At 37.1% G+C, this 13,601-nt stretch overlaps 2 protein-coding genes and 1 pseudogene across 2 annotated transcripts in view; 2 read left to right on the top strand and 1 right to left on the bottom strand.

Moving 5' to 3' along the window:
- Positions 1-2,189: 2,189 nt before the first annotated feature.
- On the top strand, positions 2,190-3,720 carry LOC127173425 (interferon-inducible GTPase 5-like; annotated as a pseudogene).
- Positions 3,721-8,336: 4,616 nt separating this feature from the next.
- Positions 8,337-10,414, top strand: LOC127173791 (gastrula zinc finger protein XlCGF49.1). Its single transcript, XM_051123752.1, has 3 exons — positions 8,337-8,391; positions 8,731-8,847; positions 9,031-10,414. The coding sequence occupies exons 2-3, from the start codon at positions 8,766-8,768 to the stop codon at positions 9,627-9,629; spliced, it is 681 nt and encodes a 226-aa protein (XP_050979709.1). The 5' UTR covers positions 8,337-8,391; positions 8,731-8,765; the 3' UTR covers positions 9,630-10,414.
- Positions 10,415-12,639: 2,225 nt separating this feature from the next.
- Positions 12,640-13,601, bottom strand: part of mov10l1 (Mov10 like RISC complex RNA helicase 1) — a 21,528-nt gene continuing 20,566 nt past the window's right edge. The window contains 2 exon segments of the mRNA XM_051128042.1: positions 12,640-12,743; positions 12,848-12,939. Coding sequence (XP_050983999.1) covers positions 12,722-12,743; positions 12,848-12,939 — 114 coding nt within the window. The 3' untranslated portion in view covers positions 12,640-12,721.

Here is a 13,601-nt window from a genome sequence, read left to right as displayed (position 1 = left end):
TATTTTGCATTTAATTACATTTACATTTAGTCATTAAGCAGACACTTTTATCCAAAGCGACTTACAAATTAAACAACTGAAGCAATCAAAATCAATAAAAGTGCAATAATATGTAAGTGCCATGACAAGTCTCAGTTAGCAGTACACATAGTACACATAGCAAGTTTGTTTTATTTATATAAAAAATAAAAAGAAAACAGAAAGAATAGAAAAAGAATAGAGCAAGATAGTGTTAGAGGTTTTTTTTCTTCTTTTTGTTAATTGTGTAATAAAAAGAAAACAGATAGAAAAGAGAACACATAAAGAATAGAGAAGTTAGTAAGCTGGATTTTTAAAGAATAGAATTTGAATAGAAAGTGCTAGAGTTAGAGGGTCAAAAAAGCTGGAAGTGATGTGTTTTTAGCTGATTCTTGAAGATGGCTAAGGACTCAACTGCTTGGACTGAGTTGGGCAGGTCATTCCACCAGGAGGGAACATTTAAGGTAAAAGTCTGTGAAAATGATTTTGTGCCTCTTTGGGACGGCGCAATAACGCGTCATTCACTGGCAGAACGCAGGCTAGATGTATATGTATTCTATGGTTATTTCCCACATGTCTCAGGTGAGTTCAGAGACAAACAAACACATAAAGTCTTCGATAAGAAATCAGTACATTATCATATTGTCCAATACTGAAAAAATATAATTTGTTAAGTTGGGAAAACATGATTAAGTATGCAGATGTATGCTTGATGCATAAAATTATTTATGGTTTATCTTCTTCCCCTCTTGGTCAGTTAGTTAGAGCTAAAGAGCCAATGTTTTGCCAATGAGCAAAGTCTTGTTTGCAGTGGGGGCACCTTCACAGAGGAAGGCAATCTGCAAGCAAAGCAAGTTGAGGCTTATGCTCTCGCAGTGAGCAGTCTGTCTCAGTGAGTGCAGCCTCAGTGTGGGCAGCTAAGTGAGACTCTGTGCCCATCTGAAGTGTGCAGGGGTGCTCTGCATGAGCCACACTCATGGCTTGACATTTATAACAAATGTGTCCAGCAAGGAGGTAATCTTTGTGCTGAAGGAACAAATTCTGATGAAATCAGACTTTTTCAGCCAGTCGGCTCCAAGTTATGGCAGGCTGAAATGCCATTTGTTCATGCAGCTACATAAACATTAACAAATCAGGCTTCAGTATTTAGACTAAACAGGAGTTTTCCTGTAGCGTGGTTATGTGTAAATGTTTTGAAAAGGAACAGGACATTAAAGAGGTCATCGGATGCCCATTTTACACAAGTTGATATGATTCTTTAGGGTCTTAATGAAAAGTCTATAATATACTTTGGTTAAAAATTCTCAATGGTTGTGTAAAACAACACCCTTTTTATCTTGCCATAATCAGCTCTGCAAAAATCATCTCATTCTGGTTGAGGCTGCTTAAAATGCAAATGAGCTCTGCTCGCCCCGCCCCTCTCTTCTCTCTGTGGAGTGACGAGCCTTTTTACTTTAGCCACATTTGGCCGCGTTTAGCCACTAAACTTGCTAACTAGCACTTTATTAGGAAAGGCGATCGCAAAGATTCATAAAAAAAACCCTTATACTTGCTTCTGCTGTAAGTGAAGCTGGATCATGAATGATTCACATGAACATAGACGGATATATGTAGATCGGGAGGCGCATTCCCTTCACAAACAAATGTAATCCACTACATTTTCAGCAGCTCAGATGTCGGGAGTAAATGACGACCACTATGTTCATTATTACATCCAGCAACACAACACCTCAATCGCTCAATCTGAGATATTCTTGTCTAATTTACATCCCTGCTCCGGCATCAAAACAAAGAGGTCGTACTGTTACAGCTGATCTGAGGTAAGACGCTCATGTCAATCAACTATTGTGGGAGCGGCCTCTGTGGGTGTGACGCCACAACGACAGGCATCTGAGAACGGCTCGATTGGAAAAAGGGGATATTATTTTTACAGATTAATTAAACACTGCATGGATTTTTATCATTATAGGGTAGATTTGTACATACACTGACAACACACATTAATGTTCAAACAACATGTAAAAGTGAACTTAGCATCTGATGACCCCTTTAAGGCTCAATGGAAAGTGGCCAAAGAAAGGGACTAATGACATTTAGAGCAGGCTTAACCCACTGCTTTATAACACTGTTGTACTTGACATGATTTTTAAATACATTATTCCTTTTTTAAGATGGCTATGAAGGATGATTTCTGTGTGATAACCATGAACTGGAAGATCTTAGAGAATTCATATCTAATCAGGATCTCTCAACAGCAGTGAACAGAATCCAACAATTTCTTCAAAAACAGGATCTTGTAGAGCTTAACATTGGTGTGACGGGGGAGTCCGGTTCTGGAAAGTCCACGTTTGTCAATGCATTCAGGGGTTTAGGGGATGAAGAAGAGGGCTCTTCTAAAACTGGTCCTGTAGAAACCACTATGGAGCCTGAAGTTTATCCTCACCCAAAATACAAAACTGTGAAAGTGTGGGATCTTCCTGGCATTGGAACACCAAACTTCAAAGCTGATGAGTATCTGAAACTGGTTGTGTTTGAACGCTATGATTTTTTCATCATCATCGCTTCAGATCGGTTCAAAGAATGCCACACTCAGCTGGCCGAAGAGATCATGAGAATGGGGAAAAAGTTTTATTTTGTGCGTTCCAAGATGGACTCAATCATTAATGCTGAGAAGAGGAAGAAGAGCTTTGACCAGAAAAAAACACTGGATACCATCCGAGAGGACTGTGAAAAGGGTTGGTTATTCAGTTCATATGACAATGTTTTTTATTATACTGTAATTATTATAAAATATTTATAATATTTTATAATTTTATGATGCCCTCTCCTGTTTCTGTCTAGGTCTGAGAAAGATTGGTATAGAGGATCCTGTTGTGTTCCTGATCTCTAACTTTGAGCTTGGCAAGTATGATTTAAATCAGCTGCAGGAGAGAATGGAGCGAGAGCTTCCACAGCACAAGAGACGTGTGCTGATGTTGGCTTTGCCGAATATCACACTGGAGATTAATGAGAAAAAAAAGAAAGCTCTAGAGAAAAACATTGGAATAGTTGCCTTTCTGTCTGCTTTGGGGGCTGCGGTCCCAATTCCTGGTCTTTCATTTGCTTTGGATTTAGCTATTGTTACTAGGGAGATAGAAACATACTACAGTACCTTTGGTCTTGATGATACATCCTTGCAGAAGCTCTGTGAAAGATCTGGGAAAACCACTGAAGAATTCAGAAGTCTAATGAAGTCACCTCTGAGTGGTGTGATAAACCCATCTTCAATATTATACTTAGTGGGTGCTGCATCTTTGGTTGTGGCTGAAAATGCAGTTGAGTATGCTGTGAGTCTGATACCCATACTTGGCACTATGGTGGCCGGAGGAATGTCCTATGTGACAGTCTCAAAAATGCTGAAGAGAGCTCTGGATGACATAGCAGAAGATGCCAGAAATGTGCTTATGGCTTCGGTGCAGACTGAATTGTAAACACAGAATGTGACATAGACAAAACATGTATTCCAGTAGCAGCTGCTTTTATTCAAACTTTTAGCAAATTTCTGTTAGTTCACTAAACATCTTGCATTTCTTTTTACTTTGTTCTTGTGTTTATATTTGTGCTTTATACTTTGTCTTTGTGTTTTATACACCATAATCTGCACCATAATAATAGGCTTGTTTGAGATGCGTCAAGCCTTGCCTTAAAATGTAGGTGAGAGTAGGCGGCTACAATGAGGGGAGGAGTGAAATAAGTGCAATCAAGCAGGGGCGTGTCTAGAGCATTTTAAATGGGGCGGGCCACAGCCTCAAAAGAGGGTGGGTCACATAATGAGCGGGGGATGACGGGGTTCTTAGTGAGTTATTTCTACCTGTTTTAGTCTTTTCATTTCATCACTGTAACCCAATGTATAGGTTGATTAAGGTAATATATTTGGTTGAATAAAATCAGATGAATTATATGTTACCACATGAGAAATTGTACATATTCAGTGAAGAAAAACAAGGGACTTCAAGGCTTTACTCAAGTGAAAACACTTTCATCTTCCTCATGAATTTACATGCTGGTTTTGTCTCATACCTACCAGCGACCCACACCAGTTTTTGTTCTGTGCGGAGTTATATAATTTCATTATAACATTGATCGCGCAGTGTAGCGAGATTCATTGCTCGTAACAGAACTTTGTGAGATTGCGATGAACAAAGAGTAACAGCTTGCTAGTGATTTTAACGGGAGCGCTCTTTGCGAGCTTTCTAGGCAATGATCAAAATGTATAACTTTAATTTTTCAGGAATGACATCCGCATACTTATGCGGGATTCACTCTCGAAATAGCAGTGATTGACAGTGATAACTTTAGCAGTGGACGAAAATGTGCATTAAGGCCAGAGCACCTTCACTCATTTCAGAAGCACCCTCAGTGACTAATTTTTAGGTTTTATTTTTACAACCTACAGAGAACATTCCCGGATCGTTCCCAATAGGTTCCCAGAACGTTCCCCTAACTACAGGGAACGTTCCATTTACGTTAAGAAAACTTTCCTGGCTAACCAACAGGGAATGCTCTTGGGAACATTCTGGGAACCAAAACCTGGGGTGGCCAGCCAGATTTCAGGGGGGGCAGAGCCACCCCTGGCCACCATGTAGACACGCTGTTCTCTCCACGCTGTGATTGTACACATAAACATTAACATTTACTTCACCAACATATTTCAAACATATTTTAACATATATTGGACTTGCATCTCTCATTCTGTCCAAAGTTTCTATAGCCTGTTTGCGATTTACCTGCTAAAATATTTTTGTAAAGGCTTCTTCAGTCGGGTCCCAATAATATGCACGTAAATTAACAGTCAGGAGCTATACAAGTGATGATACATTTATCCTATAGGCTATCGTACAACTGACACATTTAATTAAGCTTAATAACTTTTAATATGTTTGGTTGAAGGTGTTTTACATTGATAATAAACAGTGCTCTGATTGTGTGAGCGCGCGAGGCGCCATCACTTGAATTTCTTTCCTCAGCAACGGAAACAACTTAATATTCTGTAATTTACTGTCATACAGATAAGAGCAGGACATCATTCGAAATGGAAAAAATATATATTTTTATTTGTGTAAAATTAACACGTATGCAAAATTCATCCCGTTAAAAAATATAGAAAACAAGAGAATGCGCTGCTTTGGTCTCCTTGAACATCTTTCTGGTGTATGACACAAAAATTAACCATAACAGCTGACGCGTCTGCTTTTAACAATCTACATTAAGATTATTTGACGTTAAATGCTTTATATAAATTACTCTGGAATAAATCATAGCATGTTTCATGATAAACTAAATAAAAAAATAAACGTGACTTACAGTCCAGAAAATAGGGTAGGCTCCCAGCTAACAATTTTTGGTTCCCAGAACGTTCTGGGAACGTTAGGTTTTGGTTCCCAGAACGTTCCCTATTGGTTAGCCAGGAAAGTTTTCTTAACATAAATAGAACGTTCCCTGTAGGTTAGGGGAACGTTCCCCTAACCTACAGGGAACGTTCTATTTACGTTAAGAAAACTTTCCTGGCTAACCAATAGGGAACATTCTATTTATGTTCCTAGAAGGTTCCCTGAAAGTTCTCTGAAGGTTCCCAGAACGTTCTCCTAACCTCTTCACTTCGATACCGCTGCCGTATGTCAGCACTCCCGCGTCCCGTAGTAAGCAACATGGAAGACGGACGGACGTGGACCTCAATAATCACTACTACAAACCATGTCTTGTTTTAAACTATTGTTTAATCCTTACAGATATTTAGAGCACATTTAGCCACCATAAAATGACATTAAATTATCCTTTAATATCTTAGATTTGTTTTATTCGTTAATATATAAGATTAGAAGTACCATAACCCAGATTCTGTTTATTAAAGCACCAAATAAAACTGACTTCAACAAAATATTGGATTTTAAAAATGTGAATTTTATTTTTACAGACATTGAAAACGAATAACATTTATTTTACTTTACTTAGAATAATATTACATTCGTTTCTTGCCACTGAATTAACGACGATGTGCTTCTCTCTTTTGGTCAGTACACAAAAACTTCTCCATTAACATCATGTTCTCTTCAATTAGACGTGTCAAATTTCCCTGAAATCACAATATTTACTCTCGTATATATATATATATATATATATATATATATATATATAATTATACGTATTCATTAAAGCGATCAATCAACAAATGTTAGTCAGTCAGTAAAACGAAATGACCGTTAATTTTTAAATTACGCGAGTGCGCGGCTTTCTGGAGAAGCGTGCTGGAGAAGCGCGTGCATATCAGAGGCGCGCAGAAAAGAAATATACAAACAAACCCAGTGTTAATGATATGATTTTCTGACTACGCTTAACCTTGGCTTAATTGGAATTATGTTATAATTATAATGCGATTTGACCACTTTGATGTCTACACTTTATTAAACGCTTATTTCAGACATGAAATTCTGCAAAAAATAGTTTGTTTATGATGAAAAAGAATACATTTCAGCATTAGAATGATCAGAAAGATCTGCCAAGTTTTTATTAGTTTACAGGGATATGACAACTAAAAATAACCTGCAGGGAACGTTCTGGGAAGGTTTTTTTTAGGTTATAAAAATAAAACTTAAAAACAACCTGCAGGGAACGTTCTGGGAAGGTTGTTTTTAGGTTATAAAATAAACCAAAAAATAACCTGCAGGGAACGTTCCCTGCAGGTTGTAAAAATGCAATCTAAAAATAACCTACGGGGAACGTTCCTAGAACGTTCTCATTTGGTTCCCAAAAAAATAACCAAACGGGAACCATAGGAGAACGTTCTGTGCTTGCTGGGCTATAGCTAATTATTTTGTGTACGGCCTTTGTGAATAGCACGCAGAAGAAAGCCCTGTCTAGGCTCTGCCCCGGTATGGGTTGTGTTGCGCTATTCGTTAGTGTGGTTGTCTGATGAGAAAAAGATTAAATGTAGCTGCAATAAAAAAACGCGTTAATTATCCGTTCAACTGCAGCAGCTGAGGACTATTATTCTGCGCGAAACTGCGGAAGAACTGACGGGGGTGTGGTTTGATCTTCAGCTGACCAATCAGCAGAAAGGGGCGTTTCGTTCCGCCCACGTGTAGAAATCGAATATTTAAGCTGTTTATTCATTTTTCAACCCTTGAGCGAAAAACGAAAAATAAAGCTGAATTCTTGTTTTCCGTTTTTCTGGAGCCGTTTTCTCATGTTTCTTCTTTTCAATATTAAATCAAAAAACGAATGGACAAATGATACACGGATTCTGTGGCTGTGTTTGGAATTTTTTTTTGTTGGCGAAATAGGCAATATGGTGTCTAAAACCTAAGTCTCTTAATATTAACTCCTCCTAGTTTATTGAACTGTTGTATAAAATCAATATCACCTAAGAAAAAATGGAATCTTCGTGTGACATTGATTAACTATATAAAATTATACAAATATACATTTTCTGCCCCCATATCCTGAACTTTGGGAAAATGTATTTTATTAGACTGAATCACGAAAGAACGCCCTCTAAATGAGCACAGTCAGTCTACCGAGTGTTTAAGCACTCATAACTCCTCTTATAATCAATAAAGCTGTCCATACACTGTATGATACATGAATCTCTTACTTAGATAGTTCGTACATCTTCATTTTGTTGCTTATGAGGGAATTCGCGAGTTCAATCTGAACAAAACTCCGGTTTCAGCGATGACTGTTCTCATCGTCTCTGATTGGTCACTGCATTCTAAACTCAACAGAGTCGTGTGTGATTGGTTATAATGCGCAACACTGTAAAACGCGTAAAAATAAAATGTGATTTAACGTGAGCAGGTCTAAATTTAATACAGCAATCGAATCATTTCATTTTCTCTGGATTTATGTTTGGAGTATTATAGTTTTATTGAAAAATCAGGGGACTCCCCCAAGTATATTTTTTGGGTGTTATGGGGGGTCCCTTAATGCTTATGGGAGGTCGGGGACCCCAACAACAAAACATTTAAATAAGTACTGGTCAATATACAATAAGTCTGAGCATCATCGACAAAAAGAGAAGTACCAGAATAAAAAAACAAAGATCTAACCTGAAGAATTGTATTATTTTGTATGAAACTGGCCTTATCAGGAGAATTTCAGAATTCAAACGCAGTAAAAGGAGTGACGGTATGCATATTATTTAACGATGGTCTGTAAAAAAAAAAAAAAAAAAAAAAAAAAAAAAAAAAAAAAAAAAAAAAAAGAAGCAAAGAAGAAAAAATAAATGTTTTTTTATTTGAATTGTTGGGACTTTTATTTGGATTCCCTGAACGGCGGGTTCTCGCGTGACGTCATAAGCTCTGCGCCAGCGCCTTCTCCTATGTCGGCTGGATAAAGGTTTGTTTTTTTTATGCATTTCTTGTGTGTAGACGATACAAAACGTTCGATTTTATTAACCGTTTTTACTCCAAAAACATAATAACACTAGTAAAACGTTTTCCTGGGTAATGTGAAATGAATGTCAGCTGTTGTTGACAATAAATGCAGTGTCTATGTCAAATGTCAGTAGTTCTGTGATAACATACGCGATCTTTCATTAGAGTGTCATTTTCCTGATTAAAGAACAATTACACGAGTAACACAATGATGCATTTTGCTGTTTATTTTCTCTGGGTTTGATCATCCTCCTCATCTCGATTGTAATCGGTGACACATTTCTAAAACAAACGGGAAAAGCCCGAGGTTTGTGAAGGGGGCACACAGCTGTGAACATGGAGTTTATTAAAGTGGAGGTTGTGGATCTGACAGATCTACAGTCAGTCAGAGTCAAAGAAGAAACCGAGGAACAACTAGGTCGGTGTCCATTCTTTTCAGTTTTCAAGAATTCTACTTAAAATAGAGGAAAATATCAATTATATATATTAGGGTGTTTGTTTACCAGCAGTTAATAATTTTGCATTCCAGTTAAGGTTCATTTATGCATCTTTTTCACCGTTCTTGCTCTTGAATTGATTTTTACCAACTTGTTCATTTCAGACTTGATGGAAGAGCAAAGTCAAGACCAGAATGTCGCGGAGGAGGATCCTCACAGTTTTACAGCTGGAGAAAAGGATTCGATACAAAATACAGGAGCCAAGAAATCCTTCTCCTGCCCGCATTGCGGAAAGGGCTACAAACGTAAAGGAGACTTGAAGGATCACATGGCGATTCACAGCGAGAGGCCGTACATGTGTCTTCAGTGCGGGAAGAGCTACACGCAGAAAGTCAACCTTCAGAATCACCTGCTCATTCACAACGGAGAGAAGCCCTTCACCTGCTCGCAGTGCGACAAGAGCTTCACGCGCAAGGGAGACCTTAAGAAACACATCATCGTTCATTTCGGAGAGAGGCCCTTCACCTGCCATCAGTGCGGGAATAATTTCAGGCATCAGGGGAACCTCACGAGTCACATGAAGATTCACACCGGAGAGAAATCGCAGCGGAATTACAGCGATAAGAAACTGGCGCAAGTGTGCAATTATAAAAAGCCGGTGCTGTATCACGCCGGAGACATGCCCTTCAAATGTGACCCGTGCGGTCAGAGATTCATTCTGTCGTCGCACCTAAAGAGACACCAGAAATGGCATTCACATTAGAGATCTAACATGTGGAGTGAGCTTTTTATGCCTCTGAAAGTGTGAAATATACTTTCTGAACGAGTGTGTGTGTGTGTGTGTGTGTGTGTGTGTGTGTTGGGTGTGGGAAAGCAGCACAGAATCCGTTTCTGAGTTTCACCCCATCATAGAGAAAAGCATTGTTTACAGTCGTGACCGAGTGAAATTCATTTTCAGGTCTCGTAGATTCATAAAATTCAGATGAATCTGAAGATTAATTTATTCCTGAAAGAGCAGTTTTATTAAAGTGGCCTGTGGATGAAGAAAATTGAAGGTCAAGTGAGAGCTTAGCAATACTTTTCTTTATGTCGGGACTAGAAGTAGTAAATCATATGAATTCTAATTCCATTCATTGTGTGTGAGGGCATTTGTGAAGCATTATTGCATCTTCCTTTATGTTTTTTTTAGTTCATCATAGCTGAAGAAGTGATGCATGGAGAGCTGAAAGACTGATTTACTGTTACTAAAATCCCCAATAAAGAGAGGACTTCAGCGTTTGGTGACGCCGATCACACTATTTCAGTGTAACTATTGAATGAGAACAGAGCTGAGCTGAATTATGACACTACTGTTTTCTGTGGAGCTGAAAGTCAAGTCGTAATCGAGCTGGATTTACTGTTTCCTCAGTGAAGACATTTGCAGCATTGATGCCGTTTTTTTCCGTTTATTGCTGTAAATTATTTTGAAGCAGTCTGTATTGTATAAAGTGCTATATGAATAAACGTGACTCGTCATGTAGTGTAGGCTATGAAGGGCTTTGAAATACATTTGCATGTGCATGTTATTCATCCGTTTCACAAGTTTTGATCGTCAGCTGAGCAAAGTAATTTTAGGCGAATAACAAAAAAAAAAAAAACACACTGGGTTTGATCACAGAAAACATGATCAGAATCAACATTTTCATGTTTACATATAATTAATGCACCATGCTCTACAACAGTGTTGCACAAGAAAACATTAGTAAACCTTTGTGCATTTGAATTACACTATTTCTGTCTGTCACAGGCCTTCATTATTCACCTGAAGAGTTTGATGGTCAAGGAAAAGCACAGTACTAATAGGTTATATCAAATGATAAAAACTACACAGAAATCACATCCATTGGAATGAATGCAGTATACAGAAGTCAACTTTTTAAGTGGATCAAAACCTTTCATCAAAGGGGTCCTAAAACCAAAACAATACCCATTCTTGTCCTGAGAAAACTAACTTTTTTAATCCACATCAAGTGTTGACTACTGTAGTGTTAAAGCAATAAGCCCTGTGAAGCTGTGGTTTACAGTGAATTTATAACAGCTAAGGGCCGTTGTAAAACCCCCTTAGCTGTTATAAATTCACTGTAAACCACAGCTTCACAGGGCTTATTGCTTTTATAAAACGGTTATTCCATAAACGTAGTAAGGTTTCACAAAATAAAACAGCAAATAAAGTGTAATGATATTAATAAAAACATTATTGTTTTGCCAAACAATGTAGTTCCTCAGAAACGGTTGTGGTTGCTGAGCAACACACAAATGTAAACAAAGGTGTATGTTTGTAGGATAATTTACAACACATAATTTACAACAGCTGTGTTGAGCCACATTAATCTGTTACCCTGCTGCCTAAGCCTTCTTGCAAAATGATTTGGCTTTGAAAAATTGAATAGTGGGCAATTAATAAATGGATAATAAAATAGAAAATAAATGAATAAAACAGATAGTTCTGATCCTTAATTCTGATTGGTTCACTGTAGAAAAACAATTTGTTGAATCAACTTAAAATAATTTGTTACCCCGCTGGCTTAAAATTTGAAGTTCAGTCAACTCAGATAAGTTTAGCCAACTTGAAATGTTAAGTTGTACTAAGTGATAACTTAGATATTTGAGTTGACTAAACTAAAAAAAAATATTGGTTTGCTTAACTTAACAGCTGTTTTTTTTTAACCAGCTGCCTTAAAATTGTAAGTTGAATCAACTCAAATATCTAAGCTGTCACTTAGTAAAACTTAACATTTCACGTTGACTAAACTTTTTTTTTGACTGAACTTAAAATTTTAAGGCAGCGGGCTAACAAATTATTTTAAGTTGACTCAACAAATTGTTTTTACAGTGAACCAATTAGAATTAAGGATCAGAGCTATCTGTTTTATTTATTCATTTATTTTCCATTTATTCATTGACCACTTTAATTTTTCAAAGCCAAATGATTTTGTAAGAAGGCTTAGGCACCTGGGAAAGTTGCAAATTGAAATGCAAAAGCATCAGATTTGCATCAATTTCCGCACTGATTTAATGTACGTGAGATATTGATAGAACAGAATGAAAATAATGCAAATGTGCCGAACATGTTATTATCTCTTGGCAAAATAATGTCATCTATGAGAGAGAGTTTGACTCTAGAAAGCAAGAACTACATAAAATAGCTAATGATTTTATCACTTAAGTTTATTCTTTGTTCAAACTTTGCTTATGGAAAATGGAGAAAATATATTCATTGTTTAAATTTAATGGACCTGAGCCAATTTAAACTTTGATGTTTAATTTTAAGAGTGTAATAGTAAATGTTACAATTTACATTACATTAACATTCATACACCAGCCTGTCTATTAAAAAAGTGGACAGTTTTTAGTTGCTTCGGATGTTGGTCAGACAAACACAGGTTCAGATAATCTGGAGTCATGTTAAGATCAGCAGTATTGCCTGACTCAACAGAACATCTTCAGCTTTTCAGGCTAAAACATGAAGTCCAGTGGCAAGAACACTTAAAATAATGATGCTTGTTTAAATGACTTTTTTTAATCTTCCATAACATTTCAAGGAACACAAGACAAATAAATGCTGACTCTTTCAGAGTCTCAATCCTGCTCCATTCAGCCAGAGATGAGAACAGTGAATCCTGGCAAGTTTAAGTGCTGGAACTAGAAACACATTTCTATTGGTCTGATTGTGTAGATCCAGTGTGGTTCTTCAGTGCAGAGCTCTTTATATGGTAATAAACATAAAAAAAGTGTCTAGATGATAGAATTATTATTTATTTAACACAAAACAATCATGGTATAATCATCACAACACACTGCTGGTCCAAGAGATTTCTAGGTTTCTTCTGAGAGAATCCTGTAAGAACATCAACAGCATTAAAATAATGACACCATTTATTTAATAATCTACAAAAACAGAAACACAAGTAGTTCTTGAATGTGACAAAACAAAAGGCAAACCTTCGCGAGGCCTGCAGACTGACTGGAGGATCACAGCCCACGAACGCTCTGTTATCGTGCGAGTACTGCAGCAGAGCACTGAAACACGGGTCCTGTTCGGAGACACACACACAAATACATCCGTGATGATGGGTTACGACAAACACATGAACAAAAATTACAAAAATCAAACACGGTTCAGAGCCCGTCAGGACACCAGGGGCTCCAAAACACCACTCTAGAATTGCTGTTTTTAAATGCTATATACACAAATGCATTGATAACTGAATAATGAACTCACTCTGCTGTCACTTCAAATACAGCACAAAAGACAATGACACCCAGAACAACATGCAAGATATCAAGATGTATCAGTTTATTGTGAGTTGGCTTTTTTTTTTTTTTTTTTTTTTTACAGCTGAGAGGTTTAGGACAAGAAATGATCAACTTTATGTCTGCTAGATACATTACCATGTTTTTTTTTTCTTTTTGGTTTACATTTGTGTGTTTAAAGCAAGTTTCAATGTTCAGAGACTCTGATATATTTGATCTTTCTTTTTTTTACCTTGTGGAACATAATATATTCTTGAAAACAGAAAAGAATGGCATTTCTGTAATGTGGGGAATTGCCCAAATAAAAAGATTTTAAGTTGTATAATAGAAATGAAAATGAAATCTTTGTCAGGTCAAAATACATTAAACATTAGCTTGAGATCAATCCTGAGTTAAGTTCATGCATATTTAACCGGCTGGATTAGTTTTGATTAGTTAGGAG

This window comes from Labeo rohita, chromosome 2 (genome assembly GCF_022985175.1).
Source record: "Labeo rohita strain BAU-BD-2019 chromosome 2, IGBB_LRoh.1.0, whole genome shotgun sequence".
In the NCBI taxonomy this organism is placed as follows: Eukaryota; Metazoa; Chordata; class Actinopteri; order Cypriniformes; family Cyprinidae; genus Labeo; species Labeo rohita.
Note: the sequence above shows the minus strand (reverse complement) of the source record. Positions and strands in the feature narration are given on the sequence as shown.

Excerpts from the sequence above, each read along its gene's own strand:
- LOC127173791 (XM_051123752.1), top strand. The coding sequence starts at position 8,766 with ATGGAGTTTATTAAAGTGGAGGTTGTGGATCTGACAGATCTACAGTCA. Across the intron at positions 8,848-9,030 it reads AGAAACCGAGGAACAACTAG|ACTTGATGGAAGAGCAAAGT; the intron begins GTCGGTGTCCAT and ends TGTTCATTTCAG.